The sequence below is a fragment of the Lissotriton vulgaris genome, chromosome 6 (assembly GCF_964263255.1).
Source record: "Lissotriton vulgaris chromosome 6, aLisVul1.2, whole genome shotgun sequence".
Lineage (NCBI taxonomy): Eukaryota > Metazoa > Chordata > Amphibia > Caudata > Salamandridae > Lissotriton > Lissotriton vulgaris.
Window position 1 is genome coordinate 1,669,621,726 of NC_141694.1, and position 16,054 is coordinate 1,669,637,779.

Sequence of the window (16,054 nt, forward strand, 5' to 3'; positions counted from 1 at the left end):
GAGGGTCCCTGGGGTGCAACTAGCCCACCAGGTACCTCCATGAAGCGCCACAGAGCTACGTTGCAGAGAGGTGTAAAAAGGGGCGTGGCCTCAGAACACCCCTCTGCAACGCAGCTCCCTGGCGCATACTGGAGGTTCCTGGTGGGCTAGTTGGCCCCCAGGGACCCCCATTATTGAAGGGGAATTAATTCCCCAATTTAAAATGCGCCACAGGGCTCGTTTGCAGAGTGGTGAAGGGACGGGGCGGGGCCTGACGCACAATTGTGTCTTTTTTAGTTTTTTGCTTTTTTAGAAGGGGGGCTGTGTGGCCCCCCTTATTTTTTTCCTTTTTTGGGCCATGGGGACCCCACCCCCCGGGGCCTGTCCCCTTTTTTTTCATAAATAAAAAAAAAAATTAACAGGAAGGGTGCCGCGTGGCCCCCCTCCCATGGCTGATTCCGGCCCCGGGGCCTGGCCACATATCTAAATTGTTTATAAAAAACATTTTTGGGGGAGAAAGCCACGTGGCCCCCCCTCCCGGGCCACTCCTGGCCCCGGGGACCTCTTCCTCCCGGGCTAGGAGTGGCCTCCTCCGAGAGGGAAAGAGCCTAGGAACGGGCTGTGTTCCAGTTGCATCATTTACAAAAATAGCAATGTTTGAAAAAGAATAGAGATTAGATCAATGTATAAATAATCAGTGTTGTTGGGGATGGTGGGCTGGTTTTGCTGGGAGGAGGCAATTTCCAGGAGTCTTCTAGTTGGAATCTGGATTAGATTGTAGTGATTCATCTCTGTTCCTTACTAGACCGTATTCTCCATTTGAGCATATAGGAATGGACACTTTATTGTGTTTTATTGCACGATTTTTGATTGTGTTGTTTCCGAAGACCCACCCACCGGGGAGTACTGCTTTGATATTAGTTCATGAGGTGAGACATTGGCAGGTAAAAGTATCTATCAAACAAATTGGTCACTTACCTTCAGTCACAATGTTTCTGTAGGGTACTCTCTGATGCTAATATTTTATGGTTCACTAAGATCTTAATGCCCACCGTATATTTTGCTGGTGGCAGATCCCAAACAGACTGCACCAGGAGTTTAGCCCGATATGGCAAATGAAATACAATTCTGTGTTTTTAAGGTTGTAAATAATCCACTATGGATTTGTTCAGTAGCAGCCTGTCACAGCGCTCATCAACTCCGGAGGTACTGTTGCAAAGAGTTGACAAAGGCTACAATACTCTGTGCTGATCTCAGATGACATACAAATTCCTACATTGGGTCTTATGAACAAATGTAGAGTTAACTTGTTAACTGCGGCGGCAAATCCGCTGCGGCGCTTCCGTTTAGTGGAGTGGGCGGGGCCGCGGCGGCCAACGGACGTGCGCAGCACTACGGAGGTAGTGCTCGTGACAGCCTTTGGCTGACAAACGCATCCAAAGGGTTAAGAAAAATCAGCTTTTCCTCTTGTTACCATTTTTTACGAGAATTTTCCTAGCAGTAGTAGATTGAATTCTGGCAGTTCAGGAGCGATCCCCAGTGAAGGGTCTATATTAGCATCTCTGGTTTCAGATTCTTGATTAAGATAAATTCCTATGATTCTTATGTTTTCAGGTATGAATTGCGAGTCCTTAATATCGATTATTAAGAAATCGCTATTAGGGAGGCGCAATTACCTATGCATGTAGGTTTAACACAAAAAATTGCGATTCCTACATATTCCTTAATAGCGAATCATAAATTGCGATTCGCTATTAAGGAATGGCTACCCATTCATCCCTATGGGCCTAGAGGCCAATAGGAATAAATGGGATTGCATTTGCAATTTGCATTTGCAATTTGCGAATACCAACTCGCAAATTGTGCATGCAATTTCAAGGGTGCTATGGGGCCAAAAGGCCACCCTGATGCACCCCCAAAAAAGGTAACTATGCACCCAAAGTTGCAAAAACACAATTTGTGAATGCATAATACATCGCATTTAGGGAATCGCAATTTGCGATTCCCTAACTGCATTCGCAAAATAGGTAATCGCAAAATTTGCGATTACCTACTTTGCAAATTGCTTTTGGGCTGATGCATCCCAAATGGCAAAATATTATGATGCAAAATATGCAAACTATGTTTGATGCATGTGGCCCCTAGTTCTTTAGTATTTTCAATGGCTGAGAAAAGTGCTGCAATTAAATGTCCCTTAAATGTTCCTTGAGAACTGCAAGAGGTCTTTGTGAAGTGATTAAACCTGTCAGGTATGGCTAGTAAAGTAAGACTCCTTTTCTTGGCAGAGCCATGCCCTGTGGTGGTGAGAGTGTTCTAGATAAATGTGTTTACCATCTTATCATCTTGTGTTCAGTTTGCTGCATGGACTTGGCAGTGTTGTTAAAAAATCAGGGCGTGGTTGTTTTTTGTTAGAACACATGTTAACCATTTAACGCTGCACATTTGTTAAAATCAATATTGATTAGATTATTGATGACTCAAAGAAATTGGTCAGGGCAGTTTAATGCATTGTCAAGGTAAAGACAGTCCAGCAGGGCATCGTGATATCTGTGTCGTTAAAATGGTCCCAAGGAAGTATCTGATGTTTGCCTTTAATTCTTGTGTCTGAAGAGTAACAGTGCATGTAGAGAAATAACACCATTACTGCAAAAATGGTCAAGCTATACATTTTCTTCTTTTCTCACTAAACCGCAAATAGTATTTGGCCAAAAACACACTAGACCATGCGAAAATATGGAATTTAGACAAACCTTGGATCATTTGCAGAACAATATTAGCAGTAGAAAAAAATGAACGGTCACATGGCGACTTTTAGAAAATTGCTGTGAAAGGAGTCCATCTTATTTTAGGAAAATTCCTTCCTGTTGCTACTGAGCTGAAATGTGTGGGCATTCTAAATGTAGATATGCCTTTGGACACCCAAATTATGAAAGTATTCAAGGTTTCTTTTTTTTTTCAGAAAAAAATATCAAACTTATTTGTGCCATTCGCCCTAAAAATATAGAGCTCTAATTATGAGCACAGCTGGTATTATGCATTAATCATTTAAAAAAGAGCTACAGAACTGTGGATCTGAAGTTGCAAAAGATCAACATAAGAAGCACTGTAAATGGCAAGACATTTTCCAAGCTTGTTTCCCACTAAAACTCTGCAGTTTATTATAATTCTTCTTTACCTCATAAAAACATGTTATGTTGTGTAATGTGCACAGATTGTAATGGCATTGCATCTGTGAGAAATTGAATTTTTTAATTGGGGTGGGTGGTTGTCCTCCAAAAGTATTGGGTTAGGGACAGACCCCTATCCCTTTCCCAACCAGATCTGACAGTGATGACCAATGCATTGCTTTTGGGTTGGGGCGGCCATCTGGGAGAGGTGGAGACCAGAGACTTTTAGTCTACGGCAGAGTCCTAGCTCCACATCAACCATCTAGAGCTAGCAAGCAGGATGGAGTAGGGTCATGGACCCTGTGCCAGGAGGCCTTGCACCTCTGGAAATGGCTGAAACGCCAAGGGATTTCCCTGGTGGTGAATCACATGGCAGGATCCTTGATTGCCAGGGGGGGTGAGATCAGTCGCTGCCACCGAGCGGACCACGAATGGCAGTTACACCTGAAGGTGGCACAAGGTCTCTTCTGCAACTAGGGATAACCTTGGCTCGATCTATTTGCCAACGCAGAGAATTCTAAATGTAAGCACTTCTGCTCGTTGGAGTTTCCATGGCATCTCTCACTCAGAGACCCGTTCCGCCTCGAGTGGAACTTGGGACTCTTGTATGCCTTTCTGCCAATACCACCCTGCTCAAGTTCTCAAGAAGATCAGTGCTGAGTTGGCCCAAGTCTTCCCAGTGGCTCCGGATTGAGCACGGAGAGTATTGTATCTGGAATGCCTGGTTTTAAGGAGTTGTCCTCTGGTCATGCTGTCTCTCTGGGAGGATCTTCTGTCACAGCAGAAGGGCAGAAATCTGCACCCAGGCCCGCACAATCTCCACCTTCATGCATTGACATTGAGCTGGGACAGCTGAACACCTTCGACCTTCCTCTGGAGGTGGTAGATGTCATCTTGGCAGCCAGGCGTCCCACAACAAGAACTGTAAATGCCATTTGTTGGTACAAATTTGTGGTTTTGTGTGGCACTCGCCAGATTGACCCCCTTCCAGGCCAAATTATCTGACGTTCTCTTATTTGTTATGTCTCTTTCCTGGCAAATCTTTGCTTCAGGCACCATGAAAGGGTTATCTGCCAGCCCTTTCAGCCTTCTTACGGTTGCCACACTTGCCCTCGTTGTTTAAGTCGCCTGTATGTGGTGCAATTTTTTAAGGGCTGCAATACGTGTCCCCCCCTCCATTTCTCCCTTTTAGTGCCCTAATGGTACAATAATCTGGTCCTGATTTATCTGATATGCACTACGTTCAAGCCGCGTCACAGCTGTCCTTTCCGGCTCCTTGCTATTTAGACTTTGTTCCTCGTCACCATCCCCTCAACACAGCCTCTGAGTGAGCTTCAGGTTCTTTGGGATAATTCACCATACCTTCTTCCCAGAGAAACTGATTCTATGGATTCTGGCATCCTTGCTGGTGAAAGTTGTGACGCCCTTCCACGTCGTTCAAACCATCACCCTGCTGACATTCTGCACTCCCCCTAAGGAGGAGAAACTCCATCACTTGGACCACAAGGGAGCGCCGAGCTTCTGCATAGATAGTGCCAAAGACCAACAGGTGAACAGTCAGCTCTTTGAGGGGTTCGCTGGAGCAAAGAAAGGCAAAGCATTGCAGAAGACAACCATCTTCTGCTGGATCGTACTTTACATTAAGATCAGCTACACATTGGCCAAAAAGCTGTCTCCAAAAGGTCTGCACGTTCATTCCATCAGGGCCAAAGCTGCTTTCACTTTTAGCATGCAGAGTCCCTCTCCTAGACATTTGCCAGACAGATACATAGCGACCCTCCACACGTTCATGAAGCACTATTGCCTGGATAGTCAGGTTTGCCAAGAGGGCATTTTGCCTGTCTCAGTCCTGCAGGACTTTCTGATTTGAGTCTGTTGGCAAACCCTCCACCTGATGGGTATTGCTTTGGTATGTATTCAAAAGGCAATACATTTGGGGCTAGAAGTCCCTATCAGAAGAACAAGTTTCCTACCTTCGGTAACGCTTTTTCAGGTATCCAGTCATAGATTCCTCACCCACCCTCCCATCCTTACTGTTCTGTGATCAAGCTCTAGCCATTAATAATATTCCAAGTCTAGGAAGCTGCACACTGGTCACATCAATTTGCTTTTGAGACTCTGCATGTAGGGACGCGAATAGTCGCAAAAGCAACTCGCGTGAGCATGCTGAAGTCCCAAACACTTAGTTCTCGGCTTCTTCAGTGACCAAACTACAGGAACGACTTCTCTTGTAGTGTAGTTCCTATATTCCCAATAGGCTCTGCGCATTGGAATAATATATTCAGCAGTGTAGACGTAGGACTGAGGTCGACTAGGTCTCTACTGACTATATTAGACTTAAGGTTTGCGAGCTAGCTCAGAGGTCACTGGAAACTTTCCCGAATAAATGAGGAGGAGTTTAACCTCCCTGGATAGACAAGAAGGGATTAGCTTCCGACAACCATATAACATGACAACTTTGCTCCCTCAGAATAAGAGTGTATCTCTAGAGTCGTGTGAAAACAATAGACAGCTATTTCACTCAGTCATTGTGCGTACTTAGTTTCACCAGAGTGCAGAGAAAAGAGAGACTGGCGTTTTCAATAAAAGGTGTAATTTATTGAGCAGTCTTCTTTCTCATGCAAGAGAAATGAATTACCATTATTGCAATACTTAATGTAAAGTAAAGTGCGTACAGTAAAAAGAGTATTATGAAATAATACTGTAAAAGCATTGATATGGTTTCTTAGCCATAAGATACTTTAAAATGGATAAAATATATACATACATGTATACATTGACTAACGTACTCAACTGGTGCTTCTAGATACGCCTACCCCGGTGTACCTGACCTAAGCCTAATACGTGGGAAGGAGTAAGTAAGTAGCAGTTTAAGTTAAGTTGGTTTTGCCAAGAATCTGATTCAAGAATTCTCTTTAAGGGTTTAGTCAGCTCCGTACCTGGGTAATAGAATGCAGGAGGTCTGGTATCTCTCTTTCAGGACTCGATATCCCAGCAGCCCGCGAAGGCGGCTGAGAACACCAGAGCTGGATTTCTCGGCAGGAGAAAAGACAGCATCTCTCTCAGTTCGTTAAAGAGGAGGGGCAGCGTCCGTGGGCTCTCGCATCAGCTGGGCTCTCGGGCAAGTAGATAGCTGCTCGGCTCCAAAACCACCACGGTGTGTTTGCTTAAGGCAACGTTGGTATATTTATACCTGAAAGGTACCGAGTTTGACGTAAGGTTTGGACATAAGACGTCAATAAAGATGTCACTAAGAACTGACTGTTCCTTTAGTGTTCGCAGGAGTTTAATGACAAATCAAAACAAAAGCAAATGGGGATTTCCCAGGTTGCTGGAGGTTTGGTGTGTCGAAAGAACTCGTTGTGCTTTCTAGGAATCCAAGGAAGTAGCTTCTGCCGTTCTTTGGACTGCAAGGGCTATTTACTTAAATATGGATCTGATTCATATGCCATTATAGGGATATTATTGATTATAGCTGTACAAGGGCATAAAATAGCAATATTGATTCAGGTTCCTAGATAAAACACAATACTCTCTCCAGGGTACTCCAATGCTGCTTTCTAGGGAGTGGTCACCTGCTGATAAAGGTGACTGATTGATCATGACTCTCATCATTTTGAACAGGAGAGTTGGAATTAGAATTGTATGAGAAAATAAAAATACAGGGATAAAAAAAACAAATCTAAGGCAGGCATTACTGCATCAAAGAATGAGTGTATTTACTTGCTATCAAGCGGCTGCAGTGAGAATGTGAGCTTAGTAAGCAAGAATGAATGTGATCTAACATTAAACTGGATTCCTTTTAATATTTAAATTGAATCTCAAGAGTACTAATGCCATTGATCCGTGAAAGAAAAAAGTTAATATTTGTCCTTTCATCTTAAAGTCATCCCATGTTTGTGATTTTGTTTGATACATTTTATCTATGGTTATTATTCAGGTAAGGAAAAAACAGAATAAGCTGAAGAAAAAGAAAGACAAAAAGAAAAAGAAAACTAAATCAAGACCTGTGCAGATATCGAAGGTATTCAGTTTCTTTCCTATGTAGACAAATGCATTATACATATCCCTTGACATTCAAAATATGTTCATCAGTCCCCCATGCACAGATTGTACTGAAATCAAAATAGAGTATAAAACAAGATTGAATAATGTGACATTCACCCCTTTGACACTACGTTCTTTTTCTTTGTACGGGGCACTACACCTAATATTGTGAGGTAAACCAGAAAATATATATGAGAATGTGTACCTAAAGCCAAACGCTTTTCTTAGGCCAATTTTTTTATATTTGAGTTGTCTGCCCATTTTGTGAATATCTGAACAGATTGTTCCCACGTTTATATCCATTTTATATGCTGTTGTTACTTTCCAGGATGCAAAATCCTATAGTACATTTACTCAGTCCTTGGAGATGTAGATTTTAATATTATAACAACCATGGGTAGTTTATTTTGTTATCCTCGTTAACGTCGCATATTTGATTGTGCAGACTATGTTCCTTGGGAAAACTCACACATATTTGGGATTACCAGACATTGATGGCAACATTTCCTGTGTTTAATGTTCTAGTGCAGTGTTTCTTACCCTGTGGTCTGTGGACCCCTTGGGGTCACCAAATCCTACTCAGGAGGTCCGCGACTGCTTGGAAAAATAAATAATATTAACAGATTAAGGAGTGTTTATGAATGAAGAAACAAAATGTGAGACTGAAAAATGTTAAACATTCTGTAACTGTGAGGAATTTGAAATTGGAGGCTAAAATTTAAGTTGGTATCCTCAGACTGGTGGGTGCAAGTGCATCAAACATGATATAGTATGGACGAAGAGAGGCCTCAAATACATTTAGAAAGGCTCCAACCTTCCCAATGTTGTTTTTATATATTTGCTTGAGAATCAAAGAAAGTATGTAATCATTTGTGTATTTGTTTCACAAACGTTTGTTTTTTAATTTTTAGTGTATTATTTTGCCTTTCAAGTAATCGAAAATGCTTAGATCGGGGTCCCCGACTTCCAGTAATGACTCAGTGGGGGTCCCCGGAATTCATTAATGATTCTTTGGGGGTCCCTGAATTCCAGTAATAATTAACCTAATGCAGTTTTTTTAATATAGAAAAGCTCTGGCATAGAGGTGCGCAAACATCCAAGCTGTGCAAGGTTTAATGGAGCCCAAGAATTGCACAGATTAACAAGAAGTCTTGCTATCGAACCCTGTTGTATTATGTTACGTTACTTACAGAGCACCAACATTGATGTTTTTGTTTGCTTGTTAACTCCCAGAGAAGGTGGGATTGTGACAGTGATAAATAGTACTTGGGAAATAAATGATTTAAAAAAAAATAATACAATTTGAAATTCAACAAATGTATTTGCAAGATCTTTTCATAAGGGGCCTCTATGACTAATAAGTACCAAGAACATAGGGGAAACTTTACAGTTGTTGTTTAGTGAATTCCGAACTATTATCACCTGAGTGATGAATTGTTGTTGGAATTAAATCTGAAATGGTATTGAGATGAATGATGTTTAATAACAGAGGTACTACATGCACACAGCGCTCTGGTTGCCAATTTCATTGAAGGTTACCAGTGAAATGGGTTTCTTTTCTGTTACCAGAAAGTACAGGTCACCTCTCTCTTTTCTCCTGTCCCCCTAAACATAGAAGCAAATATGTAATCAAACCAAGATGGGGTAGCTTCCCTGCACGAGGCATCGCAAATTGAGATAGAAAATTATTTTTTAAATGGATGATAGTTGCAACAAAGTATGCAACCTTCTGTTAGTTTGATGATATGTTGAACAAGCTGAGGGTGATGACACCAGAAGAAGCATTATACAAGACTGTATATATATATATATATATATATATATATATATTCACAGAAAAAACCATAGGTTATAGACCATATATAGTTAGGAATTTGCATTTACAAAACCTTGAAAATTCAATGAAAAAACCATAGGTTATAAACCATATATAGTTAGGGAGTAGCATTTACAAAACCTTATTTTACTCGCATAAAACCATTGAAATTCCATATATAGTTAGATGCGCTAACTATATATCGCGCACCCGCAATCCACTGCTGATGATGTCACATATTACATCATTCATGACATGGTTAGTGACATCACTGATGACAACATCCAGTGACTGTATGTTTCTGTAAAGTTAAAATATGTCTTACATATTGAAGAATGAGTGGATGTATAAGTGTCTGGATGAAGGATTTAGTAGCTGCATGACTGACTGTATCAGTGAGTGATTAAATGTGTCTCACTGAGTGCATGGGTTAGTGACTAAACTGTCTGAATGTGTGCATTATTATGTCTGTTGTTCTGTAAACTGTTGCATGTGTTGATCAGTAGCTATATGAGTAACTATATGGGTTATTGATTGGTTGCCCAAGTATTTGTATGGGAGACTGGGTGTGTGTGTGGGTGGCTGGGAGGTGTATGACTCTGTGCATAGATGTGTGAGCAGTTGATTCACTAGATCTATGGTTTCAAAAGTGCATGTGGAAACAGCTGTATGGGCGGTTGACTGTGTGCATGAGTGTATTGGTGAGTGAATGGATATCTCAGTGCTACATGTCAAAGTAAGTACATATGTAAAACACAGTACATGTGAGAGTTGACATATATAAATAACTGTGCATAAGAGCCAGTGAATGTGTGAGTGGCTGTATGGATCATTGTGAACTTGTATCAGGAATTGTATAAGAGAGTAAATATGTGTTAGTATATGTTTGAATAAGTAAAGTTTGTATAACTGTGTTTTTGAGGAAATGGAGGTGTGATTGATTCTTTGCATGACTGACTAGGTGTGTGAGTAACTCCATGGATGAGTGACAGTCTGTGAGTGTTTGTTTACACTGATTGTATCTAAGGTTATCTTAGGAGTCTGAAGAGGTTCATCGTATTATCACATGAATGATATCATCAGTGATGTTATCAGTCATGTCAAATGAGATGTTTTCAGTGATGTCATCAGTGATGTCATTTGAGATGTCATCAGTGATGTCACTAACCATGTCATGAATGATGTAATATGTGACATCATCAGCAGTGGATTGCGGGTGCGCGATATATAGTTAGCGCATCTAACTATATATGGAATTTCAATGGTTTTATGCGAGTAAAATAAGGTTTTGTAAATGCTAATCCCTAACTATATATGGTTTATAACCTATGGTTTTTTCATTGAATTTTCAAGGTTTTGTAAATGCAAATTCCTAACTATATATGGTCTATAACCTATGGTTTTTTCTGTGAATTTCATTGGTTTTTTAAAAGCTAACATTTGTAGCTGTAAAATGTATTCTTCTTTAAATCCAAAAATATATTTTAGATGTCTATTGATAATTTTTTGTTTAATATTTTTTTTCTCCGCTTCCGGTAAGCGAACCGGGAAGCTTTCCGTTAGCTCATCTTGATGCCGCGATCTAGTACGCGAACCGGTAAACGTTTCGTTAGCGCAACTGTGACGCGTCTCGGAAGCGCGACGTATCACGTTGTCGCGTAATGCGTCTTATGACGCGCCGCGTTAGCGCTCCCGGAAGTGCTCCGGACCGCGAACCGGAAGCTATCCGAGGCGCGGCGCGCTCCGCGTAACGTGAGCGGAACAGGTCATGTGACTTGTTTATTAAAGTTTTCATTGGTTCATTTCACTTTCGGTTTCCTAATGATGTAAAACTAGGTCATTTGACCTAAAAATAACACTTTTCATTGGTTTAGAACTATTTCTTTTCCCAAATGATGAAAGCCCCCACCTTTTTTCTCACTCTGACTTTCAACTTTGTGAAAGGAAGACCTGATTTTTTTCTGTGATGGCTTCAATAGTAGCTTCAGCTTCTGCACCCCCACCACCACCACCCCCATCTCCTAATAGGAAGAGAGGACCCCCTCCACAATTTCTTGGAAACATAGAGGAGGAAGAGGAAGAAGAAGACGGGGAGGAAGAAGAGGGACCACAATTTGTTGAAGAGTTACCCCGGGTATCTCATCGGAAAGAAAGCTTTATATGGCAATTTTTTAGCATTCCTTCTGACGAAAAAAAAGTCAATGCACGATATGCTAAGTGCCTTATCTGCAAAAAAAAATTATCCCGAGGAACAAACAAAAAGTACAGCTTTGGGAATCACACAATGCATCGACATATGCAGAGGTGGCATCCAATGAACTACAGTCGTGGAGAGATGCGTGACCTGCAACAAAACCCCCCAACTTCGGTGCCTTCAACATCTTCTGATCTGTCTCTGTCAGTGGCCGAGGCGAATGAAACAGTGCCCAACATACAGAAAAATTTTGTGCATCTAAAGCTCACATGCTTGTATTGTGGAACACTAATTTCATGCGCTAACATGAGCGTGAAATTGATTAATCTTGCTTTTGAAAAACACCAATGTTCCAAGCGCAAGAATTTTTAATTTTTTTTTTTGCTCCTGTTGAGCCATTTTCAATACCTCTTTCTGTTCATTCCCTTTAAAAAAACAACAAAAAAAACAAAAAAGTGTTCAAAAAATCCAAAAAAATGAAATAATGTTCAAAAAAGTAAAAAAAAAAAAAAAAGTTCTTTTCAGAACTACCTCCCCTTTTTACAAAAATTGCTAGAAAGTGTAACACTCTGGCAAGCTGGTTTTTTTTAGTTCGCTTTCCGGTTAGCTCTCCGGTACGCGAACCGGGAGCTAACCCCAAATTTAAAAAAAAAAAAAAAAAAGAATTAATTACAAGAGAACATGGCTAAGAACTGCTCACAAATGAGGCCTATTTTGAAACATGATGCTTCTTTTGCATTGCTTATGTCTCACAATAGTGATGCAATAACAGCGCAAAAGAGATGTAAAACCATCATAAAATTGTGTCAAACATTTTAAATGATTGTTATAGGATGCAAATAAGATGTGTGCTTTCATGAGCTTTCTTTGAGGTGAGGCCTATTTCTTTGTTTTTTAAAAAAACAGTACCCAGAAGTACAGCACTGTAAGCATTAAAATTGACACTTACAGAAGACTCAGCTTCTCCATATCTACCTCACATTTCTAAATGTATATCATAAGTACAAAAAGCATAACATTAATTATACATGTTAAATGGTTTATTTTTGCTGTTCTCAGAATGTATCAAATTTCACTTAAATCAGTGACTTGAAGGTATTCATCATGTAACAGCGGGGAAAAAAAAACACAATCAAAATGACTGTGTTTAAAAAACCCATACAAGCTAAGAAATCTGATTTCAAAACTCCTTAAAATTAACTTACTTTCAATAAAGTCGAAGGATCTCCTATGTACAGCGTCCACTCTGTTGTGCTATAAATATTTTCAGCCCGCCACTTTCTGAAAGAAAACCTCCATCGATACGAAAAATATGTTACATAGAAAAAAAGACTTCTCTCATTCTATCACATGTTTCCACTAGGCCAAATCATGTTGCCGCGATACGCAAGTCTTGTTATTCTTCCAATCAAATCCCAAAATTTTCTATTTTTGCAACTTTCAAAAAGAAAACATTTGAGATTATTTTCACAATCCTGGACTACTAATATCTTACTCTTCTTTGTCACTCATGTTCTCCTTTTCCTATGACACTGATACTGCTTACTATGAAGCAGACTTACTTGCAGCAAGTTTATATAGTTGGATTTTTAATCTAGACAGCATTGCAGACTTACATTCCCTCTACTTAAAATTTTGGTTTTAAAAACACCAGGTAAGAATTTTTAAGGTCAAACGGCAATTTTTTTTGAAAGTTACAACGGAATCATTACAGAATGACCAGCCGTTTCCAGACTTTAAGTAAGCTGTATAATGTCCTGATGTTGTTGATGGACCATTGTGATAGATAATTGCTACAGTTACAAAAGTCCTCCCTGATATTGACAGCTGAGAAGCCACAAATTTTTTTATTAAAGTTGACAATTTTGATCCATCAGGCCTACATCGTTGGATCATTAAAATGACATACTGGCCATATCTACGTATAAATAATGTTGACATCATATCACATTTACATTGGCTACACTCCATGTTGTGATCCGCTGCATTTACTAGCTTATTAAAGGACACTGATTTACTGTCTGGCAAAGTTAAATATATAAATCTTTCTGAGTCTACACTAGTAGTACTTGATACCAAACAGTTCTCGCAGTCATGCTGCCATTGATAAGAAAGCCCAAACAGGTGATCTACATCTACACCCTCATCTTGCAATACATCAAGCATATACATTAAAAACTCCTGACAATCTTGCTGATTATTTTCAGAGAAGTCTGTTTGACCTGAACATTCATCTAACAGATAACGAACTTCAGACACACTTTCTACTTTTGTTCGATCACTGCTACATTTCTCGAAAACAGAATTCAACAAACAGCATAAAATTTGTTCTGAATTCAACAGAATCTGTTCTCTTAAACTCTGTAGTGAAAAGAGAACATTAACCACTACATTTGCATAGCAGTTGACACCAGAACTGTTTTCAAATTGAAAACCGACAACATCTTCAACAGAATCCACTTTCTTTCTGGTAACAATTTTCGGTTCATTGACTTTTAGTCTTTTTGCAACAACCTCCCTACTATTACTGATATTTCTACGTTTCCGGCCTACCACACGTTTCTCAAACAAAGGATATTGAGGCAAATGTGGCGCATACTCTCTTCTTAACCTATTGTATTCCTTAACACAATCTAGATCCGCACAAATGTTTGTGACATCACAGTCAATCAAGTACAATCCCGATAAAGTTCTAACTCGTGACAATGCCACATATGCCATACCCTCCTTGAACACAGAACTGCCAATATTCACCAATGCACAGTCTACACTTAAACCTTGCGATTTATGGATTGTCACCGCATATGCCAAGCAAACAGGAAACTGTTTACGGCGAACATATAAGTCTTTAACAAGCAAAAACCTAGCAGAACAACGACCAATTTGCTGTACTTCCTCAATGCCATCAAATTTAATTCTTAAAAATTCTATTCCATCTCTATTTCTGTATTTCTCAAAATCAACAACATTACCCATTGATCCATTTACCAGACCTCTTTCTACATGTAAATTCCTTCTCAAAATGATTCGGCAATTTAAACACACATTCAAAGTCTTTTCAAAACCCGCTGTTTTGGATATAGTCTTCTCTAATGAATCCAATTTTGATTTCAAATTGTCTGATAAAATAATTGTTGATCCCATATGCTCTAATTTGTCGATAGCTTCAAGTTTCACAATCTCTTGCTTTTCTAAATTCAACATTTTGTTGTTGAAAATGGCACATTCTGCAAGAGTTGGCATCAAACATATCCCGGATTTCTTCTCAGTAATTTTCTGAAAAATATTCTCAGGCACAATCTCTTGTTTGGGATATAAATTTGTCAGTAATCGTGCATTTAAAGCTTCTTTCCCATGCTCGGTCACTTTTCCAATTCTAATATCTTGTAGAATATTCTTGTAATCTTCATCCTTTGCCTGACGCATATTTTCATGCAGTTCAGCATAATTGAAGTTTAACCATATATTGACGTTGCCAATGCTCCCTAGGCACTTCCTGGTATCTTCATGCGTGAGTATTTTAAACACAGGTTGACCTTTTACTGGTGTCAGCTGCAGAAGATCTCCGAAAACAATGATGTGTTTGCCACCAAATAACACATCATATTCAGTTTTAAGTACTTCTTGCATTCTCAAATGCACAAAGGCAAGCATGACATTGGAAACCATGCTTACTTCGTCAATGATAAGTAGTTTCATTTTCCTCAAGACTCTGGAAACTTCACAGCAAGCATCCCCAGATAACTTGTTGTATTGTAATTTGTTGTCATGCTCCACCGGCAGCATCAGTAGACGATGCAAAGTAATACCTTTAATGTTATGTGCTGCCAGTCCAGTAGGAGCGGTGACAACACAAGACAACGATGACTCAGTCCTTTCCTGCAAATAACAAGAAATTGCTTTAATGAGGAAACTTTTGCCAGTTCCCGCTTCTCCACTCACGTACAATCGGACAGGCTTCAACAATGTACATGAGCACTCGTTCTTCTCATGACTTAATCCGTGCTCAATTTCCTTGGTAACTTCATCATATATTTTCCTCTGCTCAACGTTGAGTTGTTTTTCCAAGTCTTCTAAATTAACTGAATCCTCCTGAGCATGTGCCATGGCTCTTTCTACTTCATTCATAGCAGTGGCAGCTTCATTTTCGATAATAGGTCCTCCAAGTGGATCTTGACTCAATGAAACAGAACTCTGACTGTCCTGAGAACTGTCTCTGGCAATCTCGGCTGCAATCATTGCTTCCTGCTCAATTTCCAAAGTAAGCATTTCTTGATATTTAGGAAAAGCAGGACATTCTATGGACTCCTTGGCTGCATTGAAAGAGTCTTCGTAACAGAGGAAATCTCCAAGCAGTTCCTCTTCTGCACGCCAAGGCTTGAAAAGTTGCAAAAGTGCTAAATAGAAAAACTCCTTTTTTTCTGGAGATTCGCCACTCAATTTTCGATGGTTTACTAATTGGCATTTTCTTTGCTTGACCAGACATCCCTCACTCCAATTACAGCATACACTCCTTTCTCAATATCTTCTTTGATGTTCCTCTTGAATATATAATTTTGTAGAACCTCATATAGACAAACATTCTCAAGGTGACTGCTTCGATTTGGATAATATGTATCCAACATGTTGGTCTTCAAAATGTCGGTACTGTTTGGCTCCTTTTCCGCCAAATACTCAATTTCCCGGACAGGTTTTAGAACTCGATTTCGTGTTGCAGCAAGACCAAGACTTGCCCAAACGATACTCCTGGATTTGGCATAGAGACTGGCTGAAGACAAGCGGTCAGAACATTCGTAAGCTCCGATTTCTCGATGCGACAACATCTTCAGACTGAAACTGTACAACTTCTTG

The 16,054-nt window shown here is 40.0% G+C and overlaps 1 protein-coding gene across 2 annotated transcripts in view; it reads left to right on the forward strand.

Moving 5' to 3' along the window:
• LOC147709286 (uncharacterized) overlaps positions 1-16,054 on the forward strand; it is a 173,999-nt gene that overhangs the window by 136,259 nt on the left and 21,686 nt on the right. For both annotated transcript variants that reach the window (XM_086927842.1, XM_086927841.1), the window contains one exon: positions 7,087-7,170. In XM_086927842.1, coding sequence (XP_086783968.1) covers positions 7,087-7,170 — 84 coding nt within the window. The remainder of the gene's footprint in view (positions 1-7,086; positions 7,171-16,054) is intronic.